General features: G+C 35.2%; 1 protein-coding gene across 5 annotated transcripts in view; it reads right to left on the bottom strand.

Moving 5' to 3' along the window:
- Positions 1–11,136, bottom strand: part of LOC135219210 (protein Smaug homolog 2-like) — a 270,478-nt gene extending 259,342 nt beyond the window's left edge. For 2 of the 5 annotated variants that reach the window (XM_064255774.1, XM_064255780.1), the window contains exon 1: positions 10,700–10,918. In XM_064255774.1, coding sequence (XP_064111844.1) covers positions 10,700–10,763 — 64 coding nt within the window. In that variant the 5' untranslated portion in view covers positions 10,764–10,918. Of the gene's footprint in view, positions 1–10,699; positions 10,924–11,003 lie in introns of those variants that run through there. The other 3 variants (XM_064255777.1, XM_064255776.1, XM_064255775.1) reach the window with 3 other exon arrangements.
- Between the last annotated feature and the right edge of the window lie 685 nt (positions 11,137–11,821).

Below are 11,821 nucleotides of genomic sequence, written 5' to 3'. Positions count from 1 at the left end.
TTAAAACAATGTATTATGGAAGCATATGAACTTTAAAAAAAATTAAACTATGTATCAAGAAGCGCATAACGTTTAAAAATTAATTATTACGATATAAACAAACATTTTAAATTCATTGCGTGTATAAAATGCAATATGTAGAAAACGTAATGACGACTAAAGCTTTGGAAATGGATGAAAAAAATATAAAATGTAATTTTCATTAAGAGGAAAAATATTTGATGATGGTACCTTAAAAAAAATGAACTCATCAAATAACCCATAAGGACTTTGATAACGACTAATAAAAGAGCATGAACAAATAGTACACATTACTAAGCAGGTCACATTTATCAACTACATAAGGAAATATAGTACATTAATGACATACTCTTCTTCTGGTAGTGGATAAATCACTAAAAACCATTCATACCTAAATGCAAGATATATGTATAAAAATATGTATATTAAAGCACATATACTGACAATTCATATACTAAATGCAAAAATATATAAGCAATCCAATGTTAAACAATTTTGTCGAAACTCGCTGATTATATTATTTTGAAATGGAATCTCGGGGTCCGTGTCCGAATCCCCGCTCTGCCAACAAGGAATCAGAGGAATTTATTTCTGGTGATAGAAATTCATTTCTCGACGTGGTTCGGATCCCACAATAAGCTGTAGGTCCCCGTTGCGAAGTAACCAATTGGTTCCTAAATACGTAAAAATATCTAATCCTTCGGGCCAGCCATATATAGGAGAGCTATTAATCAGCTCAGTGGTCTGGTTAAATTAAAATATACTTAACTCTGAAATGGAATGCATATCAGATTTCCTTCGAAATGACGTGATATCTCTTTCATCAAAGGTTGACCTAAGTTACATTTCTCAAATCGCAATGAATACATAATCTAGACACCGGGAATTTCCTTTCTCCTTCAGGTTTGGCAAGACTTCAAATATTAATGTTTCAATCCAATTGCTTTATTCTCTTATCTCATAAGAACATTGTGAGGCAAAAAATACATGAACGTAAGTCTACCATATTTCTATGCTATACATGTATATTATTCGTTAGCTACTAAATTTTTCCTTTCAATCTTGACCATTTTATTTTCCCGGTGCTAATCAGTCAGTACCATCTACCAAATCCTAACGATCAGTTCATAATAATCCATTTTTACTCACTGAATTTCATGAACTTTGTTGCTGCAATATTGGCCTCCCTTCCCTGAAGTGTTGGGTAACCAACATCCCTTCCTAATTTCTACAATTATGCCTCAGGAAGGCTGTCGTAACACCCTTGCCCAAAGGCATCTTTCAAGATCTTGCCGTGTTTCTACATTGTCCGCAGACCTCACACAGAAGGCATGCTACATTCAATCATAGCTGGTAGGTATATCAGAAAAAATAAACTTTGTCACATCTGATCAGTGCTGACCTGGTTTCTCGTCCATGATTACTCTCTCATCTTGGAAGTTCCGTCAACTAAGACAGCTCTAGACTTATTCCAGATGCGGATCAAGGCATCATGCATGGCAGATATAGTACTAGTATACTAGAGTACTATATAGTTTCATTACCCAAAGAGGTCCACTTGCAGTGACCATTTTAGTGAGCCTGTACAGACAGGCACACCAAATAACAACTAACTTTTTATTCTCAAAATAGTATCACTGATAACAGCGACGCTTTAAACAAGTGTCATTTACACGCTATAAACTTCTGTAATATAAATGTCACTTCTGTTATGTAAATGAGTATTACCTATTCCCATTCAATTTATATTTAGGCCAGCTATGAAGAAATTCCACCGAAACATATTCCAAAGAGGAGAAAACGTATAAGCATTAAACTGAGCTTCTGGGTTCATCTTCAATAAACTGAAGCTTTCGAACCCTGTCCTGGGTTCATCTTAAATAAACTGAAGCTTACAAACCCTATCCTGGGTTCATCTTTGGTCTAACTGAAGATGAACCTAGGACAGGGTTCGAAAGCTCTTGTAACGTTTTCAAAGAATCAACATAATTCACCACTGAATATAATTGTGGACCTGATATACAGCGTATTATATCCTCGATCTACAGGAAAAAGTCCTATTCAATTAAATATATTCTACCACTGCTGACTTCGTGAATCACAAGGTTCAAAGAAAACACAAAATAAGCAAAAATTCCCTTTACATACTTGACTGTTTAAAATTACCCATTAGACAACTGACTGGTACAATGCATTAAATAATACAAAGAATCTTGTCATCAGCAAAATTAACATTTTACATTCCTCTTCGCAATACAATATAACAACCATAAGGTGAAAAATCTGGCCCAAGACTGCAATAAATTATGTTGTGGAACATAAATTATGTTGTGGAACATATATATAAATATTCTATAATAGTAAAAAATGATTATCTAATGCAATCAGTCCCTTTCAATTATAAGATAATGCTCAACAACAATATGAGCTCAGTTTCTACTCAAAACCTATATGTCAAATGAGCATTCTTTTGATAACTAGCATTTAAGCTTATCATCAAACCACTTATTTTCGTCTGTACCAGTGATAGTAAATATTATTAATGTAAAGTACTGCACTTCTCCATTTTCACCAAAATACAGTACATTGAACACCAAGTCACCTATGTACGTCCATAAACTACAGTTCTAAGGACTCGTCCATACCACCTCTTATTTACTTTACCTCACCCTAATTCTCAACCAACTGAAATCTACACTTTCCTTTCTAATGTTTCTGTTAAGGTCTACTACTGCAAAATCATTATCAGTACCAGGGACTTTAAGAGTTTGAAAATATGCAATGTGTAAACATTTGAAAAGTACAAGCATGTATTAAAAAGTAATGATAATAGTACCAGGAACTAAAACATCACAAAATGCAAACTTATGTGTAGAAATTACTAAAATAAAAAAAAAATGACTGAAGAAGAGAGACAGTTGCCTCTTGGTGCTTGTGAATTGGACTAAACATGTGGACAATAGTTTATGAATAGCTAATATGTGGCATTGGGCTACATGTCAAAAATAACTCAGTTGAGGAATGACTACCTTTACATAAGAAGTTTAGGCTAAAACAATTCAGTACAGATTTATCACCAAGGTCTTTTACTATTTAGTAATTTTATACAAACTGGAGGAATAAAGAAATCTTAATGATCAAGAATCTAAATATTCATACTCTACAATGCAATTCAAAACAATACCTTAGGCTAATGCCTGACTGTTGCCAATACTATAGGCTACTGATGTAAGTCAGGGGAGGAATTCAAAATACGTAGATATTTAGGGTTGCTCAGATGTTATATGGGGTGTGATAAAAAAGTATGGGTCTGGCACATTCAACTGCCACATTTAAAAACATGTGTCATTAAGTATATATAAATATTAGGAGGACAAACCCACAGAGAATTTTTGCATAATTAAATGATCTGCTCACTACAGAAGTGTCCTTGCTAAATCAAATATTGACGCATTACTATAATCCTAATCCTATATATATTGATCGACAAAACATATTACTTAACTGAGCCAAAGTTACTGGGTTCAGTGCTTGAAATAAAATAATGATAAATCCTTTTTCCAACTCCTCTTCTACCAGACGTCAAACACAGATCATGAAGTATAAAGCACTGCTTCATAACTTAGTCAACTCACGGTGTCAGAATACTAATAAATTAGGAAAAAGAAAATCCTCACCTCATGCTCGATAAAAACTAATGCACTGTATGTGAAGAACACACTTATGAAAGGGGAAAAACATCAACTGAATTCCATACATACTTTATAATGAGGGACCTAGTCAAACAAATAATTCTCGCCCATCCACTCAGCATACCTAACAGCAGGGGTGGCCAGAATTTTGAACTCTGAGATCTACTCTACATTTCAAATAACACCATAGTACGATAAAACATGAGTACAATTGCCTCACTTATATAAATATTTTTATGCTTGTGTTTTTGTTTACATAGGATTGTGGGGGAAGGGCGATCAACCAAACAAGTGGCTGAAATCGACTGGTAGACCATGATCGACTATTTGGCTACCTCTGCCTAACAGCATATGCCAACAAAATTCTGTCCCAATAACTACTTTCTTAATTACAACACAAAAACAACAGTGGTTATATTTCAGGATGAAAGAAGTCTATATCAAAATCCTTTCGCAGCCTGACAAGCAGTAATTGAAGTACATACATATGGCAGTCCCCAGGTTACAACGGTCTCGGCTTACGGCGTTCCGAGGTTACGACGCTTTTCAATTATATTCATCAGACATTATTTCCAGGGTTACGACACATGTTCCCGGGTTACGACGCCTACAACGCTCATCTGGCAGATGAAATATGACACTAAAAATACAAAATAATCAATATTTGAAGGTTTTTTTTTATGAAAAATGCCATAAGAATGCAGTTTACATAGTTTTCAATGCACCCAAAGTAAGGTTTTCTTAAGATTTTTGACGATGTTCCGGCTTACGACGATTTTCGGCTTACGACACGTCTCAAGAACGGAACCCCCGTCGTAACCCGGGGACTGCCTGTAGCCCTTATAAAATAATAAAAGTAGAATTCAAAATATCTATCTAATACTAACTGCCTTGTATTATCTCTAGGAAACAAAACATTCCTGATAGAAAACATAATTACACATTCCTTTCCCTTTGGAAGTCAATGATCAAGTGACATCTCAAACTGACCTTGAAAAACCTATTAAAGGGTAGCCAAAATACCAACATACACTAAGGTTGACTTAGCACTAAAAGGCAAATGACATAAGTGCTATGTGCAAGAAAGTTATATGAATGCCTTTGTACTACGGAAGCAGCTATGTTGACAAAATTACCATCAGGACATGGAGATCCAAGAACCATATTGGCTAAAAGCTACAACCTAATGGCAATCTTATTAATGTTATCTCCTATACAGTAATATTAGATCTTTGCAGAAAGGTATCTGTCTTTCATGCTAAGATATCCAAAAGTAGAACAGTGGTACACAGTGAGCGTTTTAAGTAGAAAGCAAAATCATATACATAGGCTTCAACAACTTACAGATAGCGAGATAAAAATCTGAATTAAGAGGTGATTCTGAAAGACTGAATGCTACACCTAGGTAGACTGTTATCATATTCTTTCTGCTCAAAGCACAACTCCACTACCAACGACAGGAACATAAATTCAGCAGTTTTTCTACCACTATTATCTACACGAGGCATCTTGAGAAAAATTGCACTAATATTCACAACTAAAATTCTATCAAATATCTGCAAAGGAGTTGACAAAGTAACACGGGAAAATTTGCATTAAAATATTTTTATTTAAATATACAATGCATAATTATTGGGATTATAATATATTCCAATAATTCATAATGGAATCATGAACATGATAAAGACCCAAAATGCCATTAAGCTGACCCTCCCGCCAAACAAAAAGAAAATGAAAAAAGCCTCTACAGAAAAGAATGCAATACATTATGTAAAAGAAAAAAAAAGTCAACAAAACAAGAGAAGCAAAGTACTGGAATGTATATTACAATATATGATAACAGCAAACAGACAGAGGGCAATCACACACAAACAACAGATAAGAACTGGAAACTGGTAATTAAAAAAACCAAGGCATCATTACAGCGTCTCTTGAATTTACTAGTATAGATATCAAACACAATCAGGAAATAAGGAGGAAAAAAAAAAAGTTTTGGTGCTGGACAGTATGATTTTGGAGCCAATCAACAGAGCATGTCTGCATTTGTTCAGTGAAATCATTAGCTCACACTGAATTTAGAAGCACAGGCAATTGCTGGAACTTTTTCAATCTAAATAGAACTTTAGTAAGTTGCTACCACTCCGCCACACAGATGTTCATAGACAACCACCTGGACAATGTAAAAATCATTGTTAGGCGAACAATGTCCAGTCTGGTAACCCGTGTGAGAAACAGCAGCTATTCACTCATACAAAGCATCCTAAGGAGTGAAGCAAGAAGAAGATCTAAATTGTGGGAAAGATGGGAAAATGATGCCTTTGTCCCCTAAAGGACTTAATCTCTGTACTGGCAAGATGTCATCAGCTGATTTTGTCATTATTACATTTATTGCTGATATTTTAATTTTTCATTATTACTGTGATTACTATCAAGTTAAAGTTTATAATTCAATTTTCGTATTTAGCCCTCTGGACCTGACTACTGTAACCACCTAACGTCTCTAGTGGAAATTTAAGTTATATAATATGTGCACTTACTGTTATTACTCTCAATGCATATTTTTTTCTCACCAATATTTTACTGTTATTACCAGTATTATGATTACTATTTTTTATGCTACCTCAGCTATTTTGTGGATAAGTGCCAATTATTCTTTTTTTTTTTTATCATGTCTCATGTATCTAGATTGTGTATGTTTCTGTCTGTATTTTGTATATTTCATGTACATGGCCCTGAGCTGAAATAAAGGATATTATTATTATTATTATTATTAATGCATCTGAATTCTCTAGTCTAAATCATAGCAACCATTGATGGGAAAAATAAATAATCACTTCAAATAGTTCATTCTAGGAAGTATATGCAACAATGGCAAAACACAAAACCTTAAGTGCAGTAGTATGTATGATGAAAACAATAATCTCTGTAAAGTAATCAAGAAGCCTGGCAGACAATGTTTAGATAGGATCGACCAAAAAAGTGGCCGCGATTTACTAGTAGATCATGATCAACTATTTGGCATACCTCAAGTCATTCAAAACTCAAACTGTTATGATCTTTCAATATAGTGGCATGAATCAGCTTAAATATTAATGGGAAAAAAAAAGTCAAAGTTTGTTTAACTCCAACCAATGCCAAAACCCCATGAGTACCTTTACTGACCAGAAAGTCAGGTAATGCCAAATTCCAAAGAAAACCTTACGGGTGAGGAGACATAGCCTACTCAAATCTTTGCAAATACAACAAACAAAAATGTGTTACAGTGGTAAATAGAAAGGTACATTCTAACCTAACCTAACTGACCTAAACTTAGGTACTGCACCCTATAACTGCAGTAAAGAGAGGGAAATACCATTCTTCTATCACCTACGTGTCCTGGAACCTTCATGACAATGATTAATTATGATTTGTGATGTTTCAACAATAACTCATGAGCAGCTTGTAGAACATTTTTTTTTTCTTTTCCAACTAAAGACAAACTATACAAACCGAAAAACATAGCCTCACTAACAGTTGAGCATGCTGGGAAATTCATCCCTTGCTCCCAAAATTCCCAAACGTTACACTCATATCTCTTCAAACATCTATTCACTTGTTGCTTATCATGAAGTCTACCTTCAGTAAAATTTTTATAAAAGCTCACTCAGTTTTATTGTAATCCTGTGAACAGAAATTAAACAAACAGCTGGCAGATGTCCCCCAAAAAAACAACCTAAAAAATAACCTCACTCTACTTTGTATATGGAGGTAACTAAAAAATTAAATACCTGAAATAAGTGTTCCAGAACGGCAAATTATTATTTTTTTTGTCAATGCATAGTTGGGGATAAAGTTACACTAAACGTCTAGTACTATAGTTATTACCTATTTAACGCACAAGGTGCTGAACTTCACTAAAATCAACGCTTTTTATGTTGCACTAGAAAGATGACGATATTATCGACACTTTATTTTCAAATATCACAGTAAATTTAATCCCTCCCCTTAGCTCTGAAGTGATATCTACAGTGTCACCAGTCTGTCAGCCCACTCTTGAACATAAAAGGAAAGTCACCAGGTTTCTCTTACCTGGTATAAAAATTGCAAAAGTGTAAACCTTCCATCAGTCCAGGTGAGCAGGACAAGGGAGGCTTTTGTATCCTCAAGTTGAGGAACGTACAGAGATTTTTTTATAAATCTTTGTTTATTTGGTAAATTTTGGAGATAGTACTGGCTTTTGATGATGATGCTTATTTATTTTCATCAAATATTGATATAGAGATACATAATTACAATGACAGTGATGAAAGTAATATTGGTTTTAAAGTTAGTATGCATATGACAATTAACATACATACATAATACTAGTATTCAACCAATTAATAACTGTTGTATATCTTTTGTACTTTTATAGGTGTTTATTGAATAGCTAAGGAGTAATAATGTTATGGAAAAATGTGAAAATGTCAAAGAAAATACTGCATGAAGCATTCCAAAACTAAAAAGTGGATTTTGAAAAAATATTATGATCCAAATATATTCTTTTTATATATCAGTTTTCAAAAGTATCTTGTATTATATATTTTACTATTAATCTGTGACACAAGGCAATTTCAACCATGTATAATATTAGATGACAAGTTAAAAAATTTGCAGGAAAATATTGGCTCCATTACTGAAGTTGTAAATGCACAATAGTACTGCCGTCATCCTTAAGTAGCATCCACCTACGACCTCCTGGGTTAACTAAAACTAACAAAATTATACAACACCACCACTAAATAAGCTACTGAATCTATAAAAAAATATTCTTCATTGCAAGTAATGTTTTATTCTCAAGAAACAGGTTAAAAACGCAGTCAATAGAACAAGTGACTGTCACTATCATCATTATCAACTCCAGAGACTTAGCAAAGGATAAATAAATTTTCTATTACTGTATTTCCTATTGGCTAAACCAATGAATACCTGTTATACCTTAAAAACTCACGTACATAACACAGCTGTGCAGTTACAATAATCACTTTAAAGCTATGATATCATCCAAAATCTATAAGTATGGGTGATAGAGCACATCCATATATGATTACAAATTGTGAGAAAATACTGACTGCACTTCACAAGACTGAACCTTAGGTAAAGACACCATAAAAAACATCCAATTCTTTGTAATAATGTGGCAATGTCAAAGTAGTAGTAATGTATGTACGTAGTAGGTTCAAGCAGGCTTGACTATTTGTAGATTGGCTAATGTTGGACCATCATACTAACAAATAAGCACAAACAGCAAATACCTACAATAAAAATACATCTTAACCTTAAATACCCTAATCCTGCCATATAATGCCGCCTCCTACCAGGCAAAAGGGGGTTTACCATGCAAAAGAAATAACATCATAAAGATCTAAGCCTAAACACATTTGGTATAATTTTTCACAGTTCAGTGTGTTTGTTGGCTTTAACAACCGAAAGGAAAAAGTTAACTCTGTGGTGATGTAGAACTGGTAAAATAGCCAAGGCCTAAAGCTCAAGCCCTTCAGCAAATTTGTCAGTAATCTGTGAGAATTATTTTAACCTCCATCTCAGTTAGCCTAGGCCTACACTAAGGCTTCTTATAATCTGATCTAACCTTATTAGCCTAAATAGACCTATCAAGTATCCAAAGTAGTAACTAAGCTCAGCTAGACTACAATAAAACCATTATATAATGTTTTCCTAAGCAACACTTATTAGCCGAGGCTAGCCTATTGCAATATGTATGGTAACCTAAATGCAACACCAACTTCACAAACTATAATAGCCTATGCTAGCATAACTTGGCATAGAATATTACAGAAGCTTACAATAGGTTCAGTCTCACTTTAGACTACATTATCCTACCTTGTTTTAAAAATCTTGCTAAGGGCATCAGTGTCATAAAAATAGGATGTAATTTGTATAGGGTAAAATACCGAAGGGCTGGCCTCTGCCGTAGGGCGACCGCCTTGACATTAGTCAAGAGCCAGCGTCCGTCGAAGCAACACCTCGAGACCTCTACCTTTCTCTCGAAGTAAGTTCTTTCTCCCAAGTCACAAATTAAGGCCATAATTTCCAATTTTCGGGAAGGTGGTCAAGCTATGGTAAATGCCGGACATTCAGTATTTTACCCTATTTAAAATAGTCTGCAAGCTTGGCACTTGATTTAATCTTAGTTGATCTACAACACTTAACCTACAGACTGCTTCGGCAAGACCAACGCATCTACATAAGACTAATAAAAGGCTTAGGCTACCTTAGATATGGTAGGCTACGATAAGAAGGGTTTGCCTTAGACAGGATAAGGTAAAGCATGGGTTATCAAGAGGCTTACTTGAAGCATGGAAGCGAATGCAGAGTAGGAGGTCAAGGGCTATTGTAAGCCTGTTAGGCATTTTTGTGGTACAGATTTTGGAGGGAATACCTAAGGTAAAACACTGCATGGTACAGGGGTGGACCATGTACGGTCAATGTGTACAACCCCAAAAAAAGTACATTATAATGCGTCCTGACACCGGAGTAGAGGTCAGCTCCGTTTCTCACCAACAAGTTGCGACTGATGCCCATCTCCGATATCAGGACGCGTTATAATGTACTTTTTTTGGGGTTGTTCACGCTGATTGTACATGGTCCACCCCTGTACCATACAGTTTTTTTACCCAATACCCTAACCAGGTTCACCTTTACCTAACCTAGCCTTGGATGCTGTGTCCTAGCCTGGCAAAGGGGGAGGTTCACCCTCCCTATAGAAACCCACAAGTAATTCGTGACTCGCTAAACGGTATGCTATCCAAAGGGTTGCCTTAGGCAGGACAGGATAGGGTAAACCAAGTTTAACCCAGGTCTACGAACGGATCGGCCAACCTAGGCCTAGTGGCTAACTGAGTTCACAAACGGCATTTCGAATGACAAACACACCTGTAGACACATAAACCCGAAAAAGAAAAAGTAATCCCGAAAACGCAGCGAAATCCCGTGTACCTAGAACGTACCTTTGGTATCTGGAGCAACATAGCCTCCCGTATTTAAACTTTGCGTCACATGTAAATCACACATCCGGGCAACGTCGGCAACACCGAAAAACCATTAAATTTTCGAAATGGTACCTGATAAACCAACCCATTCGTGAAAACAGTCGATCAACTGATAACCACTGACGTGATCTAGTGGCACCTTAATGTTAGCCTAGTTTCCATTCACCTGGCCTTGAGTGCCAGCGTTGGCACTGCTCTACTTTACCCTGGCACTCAATTATCTTTCCCATAAATCAACGAACTCATACTTCGCAGCACTCACCTGTTACCTGAGCGCTCAAATCATTCGACGACAAACCGAAAGTGTAATTAGCGAGAGAGATATAACACAAAAACCCACAATTAATCTAATTTTATGTTAAATTTCGTCACCCAGGTAACTAGCACTGAACTCTTCAAAAAGAATGTAAACAAAGATTTTTTTTATTCGTCTACGATTGATCCTATATGATCAGTATCTTACATATTTTTACTCTACAAAGCATACTATCAATAACATCAGTCAAATTTTTGTTTTTAAAAAATAAATATAATAATGTACAAATTCCTGTGCATCAAAATTATTGGAATTTGCGAGGGAGGGGAATGAATGGAGTAATGACGTCATGGTGTCTGCTATTCATAACAAAAGAATCATTGATAACAGTAAAGATCGTGCTTTTTGAAAAATATGCTATTCGTTGTCTCATATATCTGATATGTTGAAATTCTGTAATACTACCAACGTTCTGTAAACCGGAAAAAAACGAATTTACTACGAATATCAAGTTTTCTATTATTGAATGTCGTAATACATAGAAAACGGTTAAATGAGTGACTCAAATAATAATCTCTCTCTCTCTCTCTCTCTCTCTCTCTCTCTCTCTCTCTCTCTCTCTCTCTCTCTCTCTCTCTCTCTCTCTCTCTCTCTCTCTCACACACACACACACACACACACACACACACACACACACAGACATATATACATTTATAAATATAAATAGCATGCCATAACTCTACAAACAGATGCTACATGGATTTCTCTCATTCTTCTTTTTTTTTTTTCTTTTCTTTTCTTTTAATTTAGCACATAAGACTATT

This window comes from Macrobrachium nipponense, chromosome 1, assembly GCF_015104395.2.
Source record: "Macrobrachium nipponense isolate FS-2020 chromosome 1, ASM1510439v2, whole genome shotgun sequence".
Taxonomy (NCBI): Eukaryota; Metazoa; Arthropoda; class Malacostraca; order Decapoda; family Palaemonidae; genus Macrobrachium; species Macrobrachium nipponense.
The sequence above is the reverse complement of the archived record's forward strand: the minus strand, read 5'-3'. Positions and strand labels throughout refer to the sequence as shown.